General features: G+C 47.9%; 1 protein-coding gene across 1 annotated transcript in view; it reads right to left on the reverse strand.

Moving 5' to 3' along the window:
• VWA2 (von Willebrand factor A domain containing 2) overlaps positions 1-19,096 on the reverse strand; it is a 62,768-nt gene extending 43,672 nt beyond the window's left edge. The window contains 3 exon segments of the mRNA XM_079899751.1: positions 4,794-4,927; positions 6,247-6,321; positions 18,849-19,096. Of these exon segments, the coding sequence (XP_079755877.1) occupies positions 4,794-4,927; positions 6,247-6,321; positions 18,849-19,071 (432 nt within the window). The 5' untranslated portion in view covers positions 19,072-19,096.
• Between the last annotated feature and the right edge of the window lie 618 nt (positions 19,097-19,714).

Raw genomic sequence — 19,714 nt, forward strand, 5'->3', positions numbered from 1 at the left:
TTAACAGGCCTGGCGCTTGGGAGCCGATCAAAGCACTTGGCCACAGCAGGCCAGCTGCATCTGCTTCCAGGGAGCACAGCCCATTGGACCTTCCTCCCACAGGAAGTTCTGAGGAGGAGCTGTTGGGAATCTTAAATAGGAAGAAATTTAAGTCTTGGGTGGGCATGTGAGGGAGAGGGATACCGGAAAGCAGAGTAGTAGAGAACCTCAGGAAGGAGTTTCTGAAAAGCGACCCGTTTAAAATCTCCCTTGAATTTAGCATGTGATAAAGGGAGCATCTCAAACCACTGGGAAAAGATGGTACAGTCAGTAAGTGATACTGGGACAACTGGATAGCCATCTGCAAAAGAATAAAGGATAAATTGCAAATGGATTCAAGATTTAAATGTCAAAAATGTAACCATAAAAGTTCTAGAAAACTTGGGAGAATTCCTTCGTAACTTCAAAGTAGAAAAGACTTGCAATCCAGCAGTCGTAAAGGAAAACTGATAAATCTGACTACGTGAAGAAAACTTCTACAGGGCAAAACATACCATAACACAACCAAAAAATGAAGACAAAATGAAGTTATCTGCAACTCACGTCAGAGACAAAGGGTTAGTTTCCCCAATATATAGAGAGTGTCTAGGAATTGATATGTGTAAAGACCAACAATCCAACAGGAAAATGGGCCAAGGTTACGAACAGAGATCACAGAACAGGAAATACAGAACGGCTCTTTAATAAGAAAAGATGCTTGATCGTGTTGCACTGAGAGGCAGCAAAAAGCCAGATACAATGTTTGCAGGGGGAAACCAGTATTCTCAAACACTGCTATAAGAACATAAATGTTACGGCAGCCACAGAGAGAAATTTGTCAATATTTATTGAAAATTACTAATGCATGGGGCTATCGGGAATTTATCCTACAGCTATATACTTCTACATGTGTGAAATGACATATTTACAAGCTCACAATATATTTGTAATAGTGGATGTCCATCAATAAGGGTTGGTTAACTAAACCTTGGTAAATCCTTACGATGGAACATTAATCAGCTATAAAAAATGATATAGTGTATATGCCTATATTAAGACCTAATTACCTATCTACCTAGATATGGAAAGACTTCCAAGATAATGTGAAGAGAAAAAGGCAAGGGATAAAACTGTGTGTATAGCATGCTACCCTTTGTGTTAAAAGGGCAAAAATTAGAATATATATTCATATTGCTTATATTTGCATGAAGCGATTCTGTAAGGATGCTCAAGACAGCAGGGGGACGGGGCTGGGCAAATAGAAAATGTGTGACCGGGAGGGATATTTTTCATTGAACGTCTTTTTTTTGGAACCATGTGAATGAATGAATTAGTTTAAAAACTCCCTTGAGACCAACAGCTGGGTGTATTTATTTAAATTAAACAGGAAGGAGCCAACTTCAAAACAAAACAAGATGGAAACAGCTGGAGTCAGTAGTCAAGGCATTTAATTTAATTGGTGGTTTGGGAGCAAAATAGTTACCTTTTATCTTCGGTTTACTGTACGCTCAGAAGCAAGCCCGCCCAGATTTCTCACCACACTGTAATCACTCTGCTGCAATCATTATATTAGAGCCAGGAAGTGAACTTCTCAGCTTAAGGGTTGAGAGGAAGACTTTTTAAACACCTTAAATCCACCTCAAAACAGAGCCTCCATAAAAAGCCTTAATTTATAGCTACTTAAAAATTTCTTCCTGGAAAGTAAAATTAGGTGCAAATCAAATCTCTTGTACATGGAGATAAGACGATGACACCAAAATGCAGCAGCAAACACACAAAACCTGAAGCCACAAGTCAGACTGAAGCATCTGAAATCACCCTAATGCAAAAACCCTTCGCCAGCAATTCCATCGAGTCTGAGCAGCTTGGAGGTGGAGGTTCTCGTTTGCTCGTGAAATAGACACCCAACTCCTTTGCTCAACAGGTCTTGCTGTGAGAAAGTTTTCTCAGGACAAGCCAAATACAGTTCCCTCAACACCCAGACTATGTCCTCTTAATAAAAGAGAGCCGCTAGGCACCCTCTTTCCCATGAAAATGATAATCAGGTTCCCTCACATGGAAAAGTCCAGGCCTCTCAATGTTCTGTCTCCTTGCTGTGGGCACTGTCTGCTTTGCCAATATCTAACCTAAAAAATGCCACATTCTAGACGTGGTTTGGCAACATTGAGATTAAATTCCCTGAAATCTGGGGACCTGTGTGTTGAGACAGTTGCTCCCAACAGCATCACCCATCAAGTTTTTCTGTCATAGTTTTCTTACCCTCTCTTTGAGGATGCTGAATTCCATCAGCACCCACCACTTCCGCATACACAGATACACATACACACACCACCATGTTGCCTGCTGTCCACGTGCTACGTGGTTGCGACAGCAGAATGTGAAGTCCTGGGCTGAGAGTCAAGAGCACCAGTTCTTCCAAGCTTAGCTCTCTTCTAAGATTGCTGTGTGACCCTAGGCAGTCACTTAGCCTCTCTGAGCCTGTTTCTTCAGTTGTAAAACATTCTCTAATAATCCATACAACTCTTCCCTTCCAACCTGCCATCCGCTGGGGTCTCCAGGCCACCCATTTCAGGACATATTATATCCATGCCAAGGTCAACAGTGTTTGATCTTTATGGCTCTTCCTCCATGAAAAAATTAGTGAAGCTTCATAGAGAATCACTTCCTTTCAAAATCAGGGCCCTGTGTGTAGGAGGGTAGAGATTCAGCTGCCCTTGGCCCTGACCCTCTGAGGGTCTGTGATGGGTTGACTTCACGGTTGGAACTTCCAGGCTGTTCATGCCTCGATGGAATGATGTCAGCTATAACCATGCAAGACAGCCTGAGGTCCAGGGTAATGTGCTCACTCTCCACAAATGACATGTCATTCTGGAGAAAATCTGGCCCTCATTAAAAGCCATTATTTTGCTCCTAAATCCTAGAAGTTTTTCTAGGATTAACCCAGGAATGCCATCTTGGAAAACCACTTTCTTCCCCGACCTGTATGTGACTAGCCCCTAATTCAAGTAATTATAGCTTTCCAGACCAAAATGCCCTCCTTAAATTTACTTGATTTTTGAGTCAGTTCACGTGGTTCAAAATCCATAAAGTATAAAGACGTCTATACCGATGGGCCTCCCTCTGGACTTGTGCTCCATCTGCTCAGTTCCCACCCTCTCCCTCAATGGGAAACCGCTGCTCTTAGCCTCTTACAAATCCCTCCAGAGTTTCTTCATGCACATACAGACGAATACAAACATAGACTCTTTTCATCTCCATTTTTCATAAAAGGTAACACATTATACATACCATTTGCACCTTTTTTTTTTTTTTTTTTTTTTTGCGGTACCCGGGCCTCTCACTATTGTGGCCTCCCCCGTTGGGGAGCACAGGCTCCGGACCTGTAGGCTCAGCGGCCATGGCTCACGGGCCCAGCCGCTCTGCGGCATGTGGGATCGTCCCGGACCGGGGCACGAACCCATGTCCCCTGCATCGGCAGGCGGACTCCCAACCACTGCGCCACCAGGGAAACCCTGCACCTTATTTTTACACTCAATTTGTTTTGGTGTCTTTCCACATCAGCGATTTTCCTCACTTACTTTCTAAAGCTGCCCTGTGTTTCATTATATGAAGACACCATAATAGATTTACCTGTCCCCTGTGAGCAGGCCTTTGGGTTGCCTGAAATCTTTCACAATTACAAACAACACTGCAATGAATAACTTCATATGTGCATTATTTTGCACCTGTGGGAGTATCTGTAGAATAAAATACTGAGTCAAAGGGTCCCAGCCTTTGTAATTTTGATAGACACTGTTATTACAGATTCCTCTATAGAGAGGTTGCACATTCCCACCAGCAGTGCATGAGAACACCGCTTTCCTACAGACTTGCCAATGGAGCATGACACCAAACTTTGGATTTTTGCTAATCTAGTTAAGTGAAAAATGGTATATCGGTCAGAGATTTGCTATTACATTGAGTGAGGTTGGGCATCTTTTCCTATGTCAAAGGGCCATCTACGTTTCATTTTCTGGGAACTATCTGTGTTCACTGCCTGTTTTTCTGTTGAGTTGTTCCAAAATGCCCCTTTAGCAACAAGAGCCACAGCTAGCGCACTGCTGACATTTAACACTTGCTATTTGAAACAAGGAAGAACAAGAAATGAAGATACTGGCTGGATTGATTAGGCAGGAGCTGTTCCTTTCAAGTGAACAGAGAGGGCAGGAGCTGTGTTTCATATTACAACTCTAGTCTTCAGAGGCAGTTATAGTTTTTGTCTGCCAGCATGCTTTCTTTTTCCCACTGTTCTGCAAACACCACCTCTCTTTCTAGTGGGAAATCCAAGTGTTCATCCCCACTGCAAGAATGAAGATAAGCACATGACTCAGGTTTGGCCAGACAAGCTCTTCCCTTTGACTCCTATGATTGGTCAAGGGATTGTCATGTGACCTATGCCTGTCCAATCAGAGCCCTCCCTGGGACTGCTGCCAGCTCTACAGGGTAAGAAGTCTACTTTCTTTTTCCTGGGGTGACTACCTTGAGGGACAATGTAGGGCAACTTTGCTATGTAAGGAAAACCTGCCTGGGAAGGAAGCCAACAGAGGGAAGCAAAATGGAGAGGAGGAGAAGAGAGGGATCGAGTCCCCGGATCCCACTGTGCCTAGAACCAGGATTCACCTCCTTAGTCTTCCTGGTTCCACAAGCCAGTAAGTGACCTCTTCTGCTTAAGACAGAATTTCTGTCACTTGCAGCCACAGACGCCCTCATACAAAGACAACGAGACTTGCACTCACCCTCCTGGGGTTGATGTCCAGAGCATCACAGACCGTGATGGCAAAGTGCTTGGACCTTTCAAAGCTCCCTTTCCCAATGCTGTGAGAGCCATCGATCAGAAACAGGACGTCCGCCACAGCCGAGCACCACATCCCTAGGGGAGAGGGGGACAGAATGGGTGACAATCAGCTTCCCTACAGTCTGGTCCCCAAAAGATCTTACTCCCAAAGCAGAGTGGAGGGGGAAGCAACCTTGTGGTGGGTCAAGCTCCTCTAAGCCCAATGGGGGAAATAACACTGGAGAAATTCTGGGCCAGAGGCAGCCCTCCTCTGCAGCAGGGAGCACCCACCTACCATGAGCACAACTCATGAAAGTCTGTATAATAATGGAAGAGTCTAATTCAACAACACTAACTGAGCCGTATGAGAGGAGGGGCTACTGGGCCAGTGAGGGATACCCAAGAGCCTTGGTTCCCGCCCTCAGGGGTCACAATCTTGTCTGGGACACAGCCAGGCACCCTGGTTCATATGACTGCATTACCCAAGAGTCTACGTAATGATAACCAGCACTGACTGCATCTTTCCTATATGCCGGGTGCTGCTTTACACACTTTATATGTACTAATTTATTTAATTCTCATAACCACCTTGAGATATACTATTTCTTTATTTTTCAACAGGTATATTGAGATAATATTCACATACCATACCAGTCACCCATTTAAAGTATACACTTCAGTGGTTTTTAGTATATTCACAGATGTATTTATCACCATCACAATCAATTTTAGAACATTTTCCATCTCCTCAAAAGGAAACCCTGTACTCTTTAGCTATCAGCTCTCTAGCCCCCTACCCCCACCCCTAAACAGATTTACAATCTGCATTCCCATTGGAGAGATAAGGAGAGCAGGGCACAGGGAAATTCAGGAATTTCCTAAGGCCAAAGTACCAGAAAGTGGTGGAGCCGGGAATCAAACTGTCCACAGGTGTGGCTGCAGAGTCCACACCCTATCACCTCTCCAGGAAGATGCAAGAGAGCAGAAGTCAGAGAAGCACCAGTGAGAAGGCGCCACCTGGTAGCAGCGTGCAAGGGGGATTTCACCAGAGAGGGAGGGAAGGGACTGCAGGGTCCCTAGGAGTGGGCGGGTGTGGCTTGAGCATGTGGAGGGGATGACGAGCAGGGAGGAAGAGAAGGAGTATGGCAGCAGACAAGGCTGGTTGCGTAGATGGTGGTCACACAACAGAAGACCTTGAAGCACGGGCCAAGAAATTCGGCAACAGGGATCTTCCTAGGGTTTTTAACCAGGAGAGGAACTTGGTCAGGCCCCTGTTTGGGGAAAATAACTCTGGCCACAGCATGAAAGAAGACAGGAGTGGGGCAGAAACTGTCCGGAGTAACATGGCTTCTCTTGAGTCCATCACACAGAGGCTGAAGTAGGTGTTTGGAGGGTTAAGTAAAACGTGGGCTTACTTTTGCTGGCGACTGAAATCTTCCCAATGGTCTGCTTGCTCACGTGGACTTCCTGAAGAGGGAGGGATGGGGGCACTAGGAGAGAAAACACCAGAAGCAGTCATTACAAGGCAGAGAGGGGAGGAGTCTTAGTCTCCACGTTATATGACCAGAACAAACGGGTCACAAGAGAGAAAACAGGAATGTGAGAGTTTAATGATATTGTATCTTAAAAATTACCAGATGGATAACATAAATAATTCCCTCTGCCCCCACCAATTGCCCCACTTCTATCAGGTATCTTTGCATTTAAATTTGGGTATTTTGAAGAGAAAAATTTAAAAGATATATGGGGGGATATAGAGAGCCTGTGATTCTGATGAGGTTCGTCCCTGGGTAGGCGTGATAACTGAGTGCCCCTCTGGGGTGTAGCAACTTGCCATAAACATTAACCTTGGATATGAACAGACAATTCATAGAACAAAGAGAATTCATAGAAAAGCACAAGGAAAATTTTCAAACAGGTGACAAAACACTTTAACTCAAACAGTGGGATACCCTTTTAAATGTGAAACTTAGATGATCAAGTTTTAAATTTAAATGTAACTGGGGAAAGATTAAATCAGGAAAAGCTTTTCCAGTGGTGACACTGTAAATTGGTACAACCCTTTTGGAAAACAATTTAGCCAAATGAATTAAGAGTCATCAAAGCGCTTAGGCTCCATAGTATCGCACCTGGGAATTGGTCCAACGGAAAAACAACTTTAGAGAAGGGAAAATGTGCACCAAGACACTCCCTTCAATGTGACTTGTTTCAGAGGAATGATGGCGATAACAAATCTCCAAAGAGATAGAACTCTCAGTAAACACTGATACATTCATTCAGTGCAATTAATATGAACAAGCGCTAAAAAGTTTTGGGGTAGAAAGTTTGTGGATACATTTTTTTTCTTCTATGTGATACCCAGTAAAATTGTAATAATGGCATATGAGCAGCCAACAACAATTTTCAAAATAAACTTTGAGGGCAGGTAACATGCCAGGTGCTGAACAGCAAGCCAACCCCGATGAAAGTTCTGAAGATGGGCTTCCCTGGTGGCGCAGTGGTTGAGAGTCCGCCTGCCGATGCAGGGGACACGGGTTCGTGCCCCAGTCCAGGAGGATCCCACATGCCGCGGAGCGGCTGGGCCCGTGAGCCATGGCCGCTGAGTCTGCGCGTCCGGAGCCTGTGCTCCGCAACAAGAGAGGCCACAGCAGTGAGAGGCCCGCGTACCGCAAAAAAAAAAGAAAAAGAAAGAAAGTTCTGAAGACAGTGAGGTGCCAGTTGGAGGGATTATTTGAAAAGCCAACTGTGCATGGTCACTGTCAGAAGAAGCAGACATGTAGATGCTTATAAACGTCCATGTCCGCTGGATAAGCACAGTGGGCACAAAGTGAGGGTGGGCAAAGCCCAGGAGCCGGACAGGCCAGGAATGGGGCAGACGAAGGAATGTGAGATGGGGTGGGGGGGACTGCCGAGGAAAGAGGTGAAGGAGAGCGAGCCAGGCGGGGGTGGGTGTGGGGTAGCAATCACACAACACGGGGAAGCTGGGCTCAGGGGGATTTGCCCCTGCCAGGAAGGTGACCAGGAGGAGGACACCAAAAACTGATGTCAGGTTCTGGGGGGCATGCTTCTCGTTGGCAGCACCCCCTGGAGTTCATTAGGCCAGGGGTCCCCAACCCCCAGGCCATGGACCAGTCCTGGTCCATGACCGGTTAGGAACCGGACTGCACAGCGGGAGGTGAGCGGCAGGCAGGCAAGTGAGCGAAGCTTCATCTGTATTTAGAGCCGCTCCCCATTGCTCGCATCACCGCCTGAGCTCCGCCTCCTGTCAGCATTATGGTGAGTTGTATAATTATTTCATTATATATTACAATGTAATAATAACAGAAATAAAGTGCATAATACATGTAATGCTCTTGAATCACCCCGAAACCATCCCCCTCCATGTGGGTCCGTGGAAAAACTGTCTTCCACAAAACCAGTCTCTGGTGCCAAAAAGGTTGGGGACCACTGCTTTAAGCAACTACCCCCTTGGCTGGTCCCAGCTCCACCTTCTGTGGCTCCTCTACATTCACTAGTCCCTGAAAAACAAACTAAACCAGTGTCTACTTCTCCCCCGACCGTATCTGAGTTCCTGCTCACCTGATATGCCCTCCCCCTAATCTCTACTCGAGTAGAAGATGGTTCTAGGCCAAAATGCTGAACCAGCCATTAGCTCCACAGTCAAAAGCTGTCAGACAAGTACGTAGATGTCATGAAGTCCAAGAGAGTCCGCCACTGCCATTTTGCCACCAAAGGGAGAAACAAGACATAAACTACAACACAGACGGTAGACTGAATTAAAGAAAAAAAATCCTCCACTTCCATAAAACACACGGCAGATGCTGGGACAGAAGCAGAGGCAACACTTACCCCCAAACTCCAAAAACAAAAGATCACAAAAGTCACTCAGTAATTCAGCAAATTGGTCCTCCAGAAAATGGAGGCTTTCTGCGTCAGTGCACTCGACATCATCAAGATCTTGTCAACCTGGTGGGGGGGGGTCCTGCTGCAGCCCATCCCGTGATGCGGTGCAGCTCCCATGAGCCCTGCACCCCCGGAAGTTCTCCGAGGGCAGGAACACTTCCACCTGTCCTCCACAGAGCCCAGCCCAGCTCTCTGCACACAGTTTGGCCAAATGAATTAAGAACTATAAAAATGCTCACATCCTTTGACCCTGTGTCAAAGCCAGTAGGCACTAAGCTTTCCTGAATGAGCCCATGAATTACTGGCAAAGGGTCCAGGAGCTAAGGAATCCATCTTACCAGCAAATTCTCCAGCAGGAGACAGACCAGCCATCGCCCCGGATAGGAGGGAGGAGGCGCTCCGTGACCAGAGGCCGCTCACTACAGATGTGACTCAGCTAATGTAACTCTGCACCATGTGCCCAGCTGTCCTGGTGGGTGCCAGGCTTCAGGTTAGGCGTCCTTCAGGGGAGCAGGTACCGGGGTGATGTCCCCACTGCGCCCCTGTGAAACTACCTCAGGACTCTGCAGAAGTCCCCCTTGGAACAGGGAGCTGATGAACGTGTGACTGTTGCTTCCTCTCCCAACCAAGTCAGCCCACACCTCTGAGGACCACCTACCTGGGGAGGGCGGGGGCAATGGGTGGTGCTAAGAAGCTGGACGGGGAGGGGGTGGAGTGGGTGGCGGGTTTTCATCTCAGCCCTGCTACTGATAGCTGTGCAGCCCCAGGCAAATCACAGAACCTCTCTGGGCCTCCCCTGCCTCATCTGTACAACCTAGGGGTGGTCAGATCAAGTGCCCTGTAAACTGGACAGGCTACAGACGGTGAAGTTCCACTTTGAGCTAGAACAGAACCTTTACTGTGCCTGGGCCCCCAGGGACCGTATTCGGTCCCTGTCCCCAAACACATCTCATCTCTCCCCAATTCCTTGGCCATGAAGCTACTGTGTCACATTCAGCACCTACATGGCTTCAGGAGAGGGGATAGGCAGGCTGGGCGAGCACACCCTTCTTCCAGCCTCCCTTATCTCCCTGAGGCTCCGGAGAACAGGCAGGTGGTGACAGCAGCCAACGAGCAGAGAGTATACCCCTACTCACAGAAACACAGAGCAGGGAAGAACTGGAAGAGAGCCTCAGAGACCGCAAGAGGACCCTGGGCTAGCCTCAGCCAGCCACCCAGCCCACTGGTTCTTACTCGTTGGGCGACAATCCACAAAACACACTATTCCTTTCTACCATCTCATATTTCAGAGGGGCTAGAACTTGGGAGGGCCAAAGTGGGAAGTAAACAGAAAACTGATTCGCTCCATTATTCACAGACTCTGGCAAGGTGCCCTGTGTCCAGAGTTAAGAGACCCGGGGCCCTGCTCAGCCTCGGCCCCGACCAGCCATGTGACCCTGGGGAAAGCCCCTCCCTCTTAGCAGCTCCACTTCTTCACAAGGAGTTAGATTCTGATAGACTGAAGATTTGATTTCAAAGTCTTCATTTTCTGAAACCGAGCAAGGTCTCCCAGCCCGCACTTTCTAAATTACTTAAAAACAGTAACATGGCGGAGGAAGCAACAAAAGTATTTTTGTAAAGTTTTTTTGTTGCCTAATGCTTATAGTATGGGTAAAATTCAGTTCCATGGAGCCTGATTACTTATCGATTTTTGAGGGAGATATTAAGGATGGGAAGTGAGAGCTTTTCTTGAGAAACCATAGACCGTAACTTTGCTTCCATAAGGGCACATATCTGAGGTTTACTTCTAATTTTAGCTGTGAGGCCTGGAAATGCAATATTATCATTTCAATCACAAAGATATGATGCACAATTCAGACAGACTTATATCTTGCTAAGTATACATGTAGCGTAAGAACTGAAAGGGATCATATAGATGAAATTTAGACTTTTTCCCCCCAACATAATTCAGCAGGGAAAAAAATCTAAAAATATCTTAACAATAGGTTCTATATTTTGTCCTTTGGGATGCAATACATTCAAGATCTCACCCTACAGTTTTTCTGCATTAAACATAAATCACAGCAAGATCTTTTTTGATCCACCTCCTAAAGTAATGAAAATAAAAACAAAAATAAACAAATGGGATCTAATTAAACTTAAAAGCTTTTGCACAGCAAAGGAAACCATAAAGAAAACAAAAAGACAACCCTCAGGATGGGAGAAAATATTTGCCAACAAAGCAACTGACAAGGGATTAATCTCCAAAATGTACAAACAGCCCATGTAGCTCAATCTCAAAAAAACAAACAACCCAATCAAAAAATGGGCAGAAGATCTAAATAGACATTTCTCCAAAGAAGACATATAGATGGCCAAAAAGCACAAGATGCTCAACATCACTAATTATTAGAGAAATTCAAATCAAAACTACAATGAGGTATCACCTCACATGGGTCAGAATGGCCATCATCAAAAAATCTAGAAACAATAAATGCTGGAGAGGATGTGGAGAAAAGGGAACCCTCTTGACCGTTGATGGGAATGTAAATTGATACAGCCACTATGGAGAACAGTGTGGAGGTTCCTTAAAAAACTAAAAATAGAACTACCATATGACCCACCAATCCCACTCCTGGGAATATACCCAGAGAAAACCATGGTTCAAAAGTATACATGCACCCCAACGTTCACTGCAGCACTATTTACAATAGCCAGGACATGGAAGCAACCTAAATGTCCATCAACAGAGGAATGGATAAAGAAGATGTGGCACATATATACAATGGAATATTACTCAGCCATAAAAAAAGAACAAAGTAATGCTATTTGCAGCAACATGGATGGATCTAGAGACTGTCATACTGAGTGAAATCAGACACAGGAAGACAAATATATGATATCACTTATACGTGCAATCTAAAAAAAAGGGTACAAATGAACTTATTTACAAAACAGAAGTAGAGCCACAAATATAGAAAACAAACTTATGGTCACCAGGGGAGAAGTGGGGAAGGAGGGATCAATTGGGAGATTGGGACTGACATGTACACACTACTATATATAAAATAGATAACTAATAAGAACCTGGTGTATAGCACAAGGAACTCTACTCAATACTATGTAATGGCCTATATGGGAAAAGAATCTAAAAAAAAGTGGATGTCTGTATAACTAATTCACTTTGCTGTACACCTGAAACTAACACAACACTGTAAATCCACCATACTAGGAGGAGCCAGGCAATGCACATGTTTCTTTCCACTAAACAAATAACACAGATGCTCAATCCGGAGCTAATTCCAAAGAGAAAATCCTAAGCAGAGATGTGGAAAGGGAAACACTGCAGGATTCCAGGAGAATCCCAGGCTATAGAGACGAGGGCAGAGAGAGAAGCGCTCAGTCTCTGCGGGGGCACAGAAGCGTGCAACATACAGCGGGGAAACTCACTTCAACCTGACACTCCAAAAATCCCTTTAACATCCTCAATAAGGGCCACTCTCCTGCATCTAAGAACGTGGAGAGCAAGGCGGAAGCCCCAAGTCTTCATTTATGGATCCTGGCCCTTCGGATTCCCCACCTCCACTAGGGACGCCAGTTCTCCAAAACACCTGGCGGGAGTCTCCTGGTCATCTTCGGTGACTCAGCCGTGTGGCTTTTGCCTCACTCGTTTTGTCTCACTCGTCTGCTGCACCCCATCCACCTCTGCCTGGGCACTGAAAACACACCTGCCAGCTGCAGGAACACAACAGAACTCCACTCTGAATTCAGAGGATCTGCCGACCAGTCTGAGAGCCTTGAAAATCAAAGTCACCCAGGAAATGTGTATTCTTGTGAACTGCAGAAGAGTTAAAAATGACCCGACTCGTGTTCATGAAGGTGCTGCTGCCAGACCTCACTGGAATTGCAGGAAATATGAATAACCAGTGGTGGTCGGTGCGCTTTCCTGGCCCGTGCTTACCCCCTGCGCCTGCATTCCTACCCGCAGGTGGCGCGCTCTGGTGTCAAAAGTAAAGAGGAGACTCAGTGAATGAATGTACACACGCCAGCGATGATTGGAAGGCGTCACTGATGCTTAGAAGGGAAGGGGTCCTGGGTGATCACACAGCTCAAGTCTCTGGCTCCTAATCCAATAGGCTTTCCTCTAACCATGCTACTCCTGGAGCCGAAGTCAGCTCAGACTCCTAGAGCCACAGCCCTGAACTCCATCCACACTGAGCTGGCACACCGTAAGTCACCCCCGGACAGGCAGGAGCCATGCCCACCCCACGGTGGTAGAGTCTGCATCCTGGATCCAGGGGCCCTACTTCTCATCTGATGCTGTGCGACCCTGAGAGGGGCCTACAGTTCCTCACCTGCAAAATGAAGAGGTTGGACCAGATGCTACCAAGGTGTCTTCTGGTTTAAAAAAAAAAAAAATCCCCTTTTGATCTCCCCTCCATCGTGGACCTACAATGTTCGGACCTTACTCCCCTGTCTATTCAGCTTGCTGGATTTCAAAACATTTCTGAAGCAAACCAAATCGAATATCCTAACCAGCTGAGGGTCTCTGTGCTTCAAATAACTCAGAGGCTTCACATCCTCACCTAATCTAAGTGAAAACTGGACACGCAATACTGCAAGCGGGAGGAAGGCAGGAGCTTCCCAGACACAATCAAAGGGAGAAAGGTAGACCGAGAGGATACCGGCTGGTGGAGGGGCTGTCATGCCTCCTGCCCCGCTCATGCCAGCAAGACAGACTTTCCTTTTCCCCAAGGACATGTTTTCTTTCCTCTTACTTCAGACAACAGCCACAGGACAAGTCCCCACCTGGGGTCTGGAAGCCAGGCAGGGGCGAGGCCTGGAGACAAGGGCCAGTGCAGAGCAAAGGGAAAGGGCTTCTCCACGCCGTCTAGTCCCGAGGTTCAGGATGATTTTCTGGGATCACAGCTTCTGACCTTGGGCACGCGCGGGACTCTGAGGCTCAGGCCTGTTAATTTTTTTTTTTTTACAAAACTAGGATTCTAGCTGCCTCCGCAGGCTGCCGTGAGGACAAGGTAAAAGAGAGTGCAGAAGGTTCCCGACGCAGAGCAAGGCGTTCAGTGAACACGGGCCCCTCCCTCTGCTAGGTGACAGACCTAAGCAGATCCATCGTGCTCTATCACGCGCCTCTGCTTGCCCAGATGAGTGTTTTGCCAGAGCCTCCTAAGGTTCTGCTCATTAAAACAGAATCTGTGTTGGCAATCTGGAGATCAATGTAAGCAGTCAAACGCCTCCTCGTAAGTGCTTGGCTGAGATGGCGCTGACGCTGGGACCTCAGCAGCACCTCCCTCCCCTGTCCTCCCACACCCACTGCAATCCCCACTGCCACACAGCCCACACCGAGCCTGCCTGCTGGTATATCTGTCCTGCCTGCCAGATGGCAAACGGCTCAGGGACTAGGGATTGTGTCTCAGTCTCTGCTGGAGCCCCAGCAAGCTTCACATGCCTGCCACAGAGCAGGCGAGACACATGCTTACCGGAACTCAGCACGGCAGGTCGGCTGGAAGGATACTTCCGGATGAATCTTTGTATTCTTTTTTACACCAAGATAAATGAAACTGTTATTTCAATGCTGGTGCAGGGTTAATAGCACTCTTTACTATCTATTCCCACCCAATCATCTCAAAAATTCAGTTCATTCCCCCCAACTCACATAGCAAAACTTTCTTGCAATACTAATTCAACATTCTAAACGCAACCCTACATCTGAAAATTTTTTAAAGGATGAATTCCACAGTAAAAACCAACAGCTGCTCCCACCTAGTGAGCGCTTAACTCACTAAAGCGCCCAGTACCAGGCTCCATACTTCTGTATCTTCTCTCTCCTAATTCTCCCAGCCAGCTCGTGACAGCGTGTTACTCCCATTTTACAGATGAGAAAACTGAGACATGGAGAAGTGAAGTGTTTCGCCCCAGGTTAGACAGCTAGTAAGTGCATCGGACTCCTTTCTGGCCTCCCGGTGATCTGTTCCTTCTGTCACCTTCCTGGTTCTGGGGGACCAGGATAGAGGAACAGAAGCATAATTTAAAATCTGCCACCCTGAATCCCACCCATTGGCAGTCTTCCATGAGCTAATACCTGCCAGCAACTCCCGTACTCGAGCACAAAACTTGAGAAGATTTCCAGAACTCTATGCATTCTTGTACAAAGCAGTTGGGAGTGGTCTGCAACCCAGGGGCAGAAACAAATCCTTCGTTCCCAGGTACGCGTTGTCAAGCCTCTTCCATTACGAATCACCTGCCTCATCACATTTGTTCCTTTCTGTTCCATCACTCATGCTAATCCCACACATTATTCCTAGCTTCTGGGGTTCTCACGCTTGGACTTAGACACCCCCCCACCCTGTCTTCTTATCTGATTCTTATTTTCCAATCCTGATTCCATGCAGCACCCGGGACAGCGGGTGAGTGAGGGGTGCTGCTGGACGCTGCAAAACATCACACTCTGTGCTGCCCCAGGAATACGTTTCCCATGAGACAGGAAGAAAGGAAGGCCAAACAAGGCTACTTTTGAAAAAGAAGGGCCAGACTGAGCAATAGTTAAAGGCAGTTTTGCAGGACAATGCCCACCTTCTCCTCTATGATTGGAAATGAAATGAGGGCAGGGTGAAAAAGGAGAGCACTCCACCTCCTTACAAAATGCAATTCCAACCCCGAATATTAGATTAGCCCTTGGCAGCCTCCTCTCCATCAGTAGGATGGAAATCTGAACCCTTTACAAAAACAGTCCACACCTGAACAGAAAGGCTTTAAAATCGGAGGCAAAAGCCTCCAGCCTGGAAGCCCGTGGTCTTCCCCTGTAACAAACATCTTCCTTGTTCATTTGGCAAAATACTTGGCTCAGACCCAGAAAGTCAAGGGAAGAGGATGACACATTTCTAGTCTGGTAAGGCAAGAAGAGCATTTTAAAAGTTGCTCTGGACACGCCATGCTCCCTCTAACAAAATCACAATTTTCAGAACCTAACAGTCTGGCAACCAGAAATCATCCCCAAGGGTCAAACAATGTGCCCTCTGGATCTCTGGATAATTGGGGAGAATAGGCAGATTGGGCATAAATCACAGGTTTCCCACATTCACTGTACCTGCTAAGGGACATTTTTAGCCAAAAGAGATTCTGATATTTGTTTTGGTAGTATTTGAAAATCCTTTATTGAAACTGTACAGGACCCAAATTCACTGCCATGGGACTCCGGAAAGACACACACAGGACTGGAAGTCCAGGGATGAAATTCCAGACTAGTTCTGCTTCTAACCAGACGGGTGACTCTGCAAACAACTCCTCACACACCCCCACCCCTGTCCACCTCAGTTCATTCATCTGTTTCATAAACTGACAGTGTTGTAAAGATCCAGTGGAACAGTGTGTGAAAGTCCCCCTAAGGGTAAAAGACTTTCTAAACATATGATGTTAAAAGATTATCACTGCATTTAGTATATTAACTTCATTTAACTGCTCATACCCTATAGGGTAGACATGATCATTTCCACTTTTATACTTATGGAAATGGTCTTGGAGAAGTTGGGGTCCAAGGTCAAAGAGCTGGTAAATCACAAGTTTGGTGTCAGGCCCAGGTCTTCTGATGCTGGCAGCCCGGACATGCCAAGAAGCGCGCCGTACACAGTTGGCGTGCAAAGAGCACCAGTCTGACATGAGGAGACCTGAGCGCTGACCTCTTAGGTAAATTCCTTCACTTTAGTCACTCAGTTTTCTTCTTTCAAAAATGGGGGTGACATTACCCGTCCTATTTACCTGGAAAGGTTGTTGCCAGCATCACATGAGACTACAGTGCAAAAGTCCTCTGGCAAGGGCAAAGGTGACTAATGGAGATCAGGGAAATCCAGTTAAGAGAAGGGACCCAGGATCAGGAAAGGAAGTGAGGGATGGAGGGTCATAATCACATTCAGGGAAACCCAGCAGGTAGTTTTCTGGGTGGAAGAGGAAGAGTAAGCAGGCTGGAGCTGTTTAGAAGATAAAAGGATGAACTAAGAGAAGGGCCTTCAAGTGTATTCAGCTGTCCCAGGTTGCTGGCTTGGGGAGACGCTGAAGCAGGGGTGTTGCACGGGATAGACCCTCCCTTGTGCAGGGTTCCCAAGAGACCTCCAATAGCTTTGTAGATGATGGGAGGGATGTGTCTTTTTTTTTTTTTTAATATCCTTGTGGGATAAAATTAAAAATGAGCAATTCTGTTACAGTCCTTTCAATTAAAAGTTTTCTTTTTTTTTTTTTTTTTTACTGATCTGTGAAGTACCAAAGTGTGAAGACCAGTCTTCCAAAACACCTTATAGTGGTGCTGACCCTTCCATTGATATAATTATAGGAAATTTAAATTATTCAGTAAGAACTAGTAAGCATCTGCCCTGTGCCCAGCACCCTCCCAGGTGGTGGCAATGCAGTGAATATGCTCTATAAGATGCGCACCTGGTGGGCACATTCTTAACAAAAGGCTTTTACATTTTCACCAGTAGTTTATCCTCAATGTCATCACTTGCCAATTAGTGACTGTGATGCTCAAGAAGCTCATTAAAAACCCAAGAGTCAGGGTTCCTGGGAAGCTCTCCCATTCTCCCTCGGGCAGTCTTCCACCCTTTCTGGGTCTCAGTCTCCTCATCTGTAAAAACACGGGCATCTGACTATAATTCATTCCAAGAACTCGAGCCTAGCGAGGGGGCGGGGAAAGAGCTACACTAAGCTCTGGACCATAGACCAAAAACCAGATTTAAAGAAAAAAATGTCAGACTTCCCTGGTGGCACAGGGGTTGCAGGGGACACGGGTTCGAGCCCTGGTCTGGGAAGATCCCACATGCCTTGGAGCAACTAAGCCCGTGCGCCACAACTACTGAAACCTGTGCACCTAGAGCCCGTGAACCACAACTACTGAAGCCCATGCGCCTAGAGCCCACGCTCTGCAACAAGAGAAGCCACCGCAGTGAGAAGCCTGTGCACCGCAACAAAGACCTAAAGCGGCCAATAAATAAATAATAAAATTTAAAAAAAAAATTGTTAAAAAAAAAATAAAGAAAAACGCCATTGATGGTTTTCAAAGACGCAGGTATGATGAGCGAAGGAATCTCCATGACCCTCCGGGATTTGCCTGGGGACCCTGGCTGGGAAATTCTTATACCTCAAGAGGTGGCTCTGAGCTGGATTTCTACAAAGCAGAGGAAGGGCTACATGTCCCAATGCAAGGGACTATCTAGTCGAGCTTTGTGCCCCATCAGCCACAGGAAGAGAAGGGCTGCAGGCTACCGAAAGCCAGCAGCATTTACAAATGAACTTCCACGGCCTTTGCCAAGTACAGCCAAACCTCTCTTGGTTTTCTGTTTCCTTCTCTTTTCTGACTCTTCTCTCAATAACTGCACATTTCTTAATATAATGTCACACTGGAAGCAGAACAGACCTTCAATTTTTAGACCTCAATTTATAAAACACTCAGAGGTTCTCGGGGTTTTGTTTTTAAATTAATGGACCACATAATTTGAAAACTGTACAGGTTCTAATCATTCAGTTCCAAGACACCAAACACACTGCATAGCGTCACCATGGAAAGGTCCCTCTCAGCGGGAAAGCCACTGATTCCACAATGAAAGGGCAGCAAGGTGCCCTCCTCCCTTCTCTTCCGCCTGGGTGTCCATCCTGTTTTTAAACCCATGCCCCCTGGCGAGTTTCTAAGGTGCAATTCTGAGACCCTCCCCTTTCCCATCCCAGAAGGTGGCCAAGAGCCGGACCTGAATTGGAGAAGTGCAGGAAGCAAGGCTGGTCCAGCTGGCCAGAGTGGGGTTGGGCCGGGGAGGGGGTCCCAGCAGGTGAAATCACCATGGAGGATAAATCCCTTGGACTTCCCACAGGCCAAGGGCGAGTCTCTCAGGGCAGCGGGCCCCTCTCAGGCTCTGCTTGCAGAGACCTCGCTGGGGCCACTGGGCTGCTTGATAAAACCAAGCGGGCACCTGCACCTGTTCTGTAAAATGGAGCGCGGGGGAGGCTTGGGCTTGTCCCCAAAGCCTTTATTCGAAAGGCGAGCCACGTCAGGGGGCTCCACGACCGCGCCAAGCCTGTCGGGTGTATTATAAGGTTCCCTCCTCCACCCACATTCACCGAGCCCCCATCCCCTTACCTGCGGTCCGCGCCCCTCCGCTCGGTGCTCCGCTGCCGGGGACCCATGAGAGGGGCCGTTCCCGGGCCCGCCGCGCGCTGCCTCCCAAGAACCCCGCCGGCTCGCCCGGGGCCGACAGCGGGGAGCCCGGAGGAGGCGCGCGCCAGGTGCGCTTTGCCCGGAACGCCGACTTCCCGGAGAGACGACCGGGCCCCACGACCGCACTCAGGTGGAGCGCAGACATTGCCGAACAAAACCCGCCGTCCCGACGCCGCGTTCGCGCGGGGCCAGTGGTCTCGGCACGCCGGGCTTGTTCGCCCGGGGGCCGGGCTTCTCCTCTCCTGCGAGCGCGAGGAAGGAAGCGGCGCCTCTCCGACGCAGCTAACCACGCCCCGGAACGCAGGCTCCTGCGGCGTGGAGACCACTCGGGGTGGGCTCTCGGCGAATCACGCTCGGGCCAGGGGCCGCTGCAGGCCCGGGGAGGGGCGCCCGGGTGGGAGTCATGTGGGACACCTGTGTTCCTCACGGAACAGAGGCGGCGAGCGCGGCGAGGAGCGCGCGGCGCGACACGCTCGGGCCAGGGGCCGCTGCAGGCCCGGGGAGGGGCGCCCGGGTGGGAGCCACGTGGGACACCTGTGCTCCTCACGGAGGAGAGGCGCGGAGTGCGGTGCCGGCTGAGCCCGCTCTCCCAAGGGCGGTGCATTGCGCTTATGGGAACACGGTCCGCAGCGCCTCTCGCGTTTTTAAACAACGCGTTGGCCAAGGCTGGCAAATAAAGGTACTTACTTCTGCTCTGGTCTCCCAGCCTCGGAGCGGTGCAGCAGGGTGTCATCTCCCTTCGACTCTGCAGAATTTATTGCTTCGACCCTCACGAAAATGTTGACTTT

The sequence above is a fragment of the Stenella coeruleoalba genome (genome assembly GCF_951394435.1).
Source record: "Stenella coeruleoalba genome assembly, chromosome: 16".
Classification (NCBI taxonomy): domain Eukaryota; kingdom Metazoa; phylum Chordata; class Mammalia; order Artiodactyla; family Delphinidae; genus Stenella; species Stenella coeruleoalba.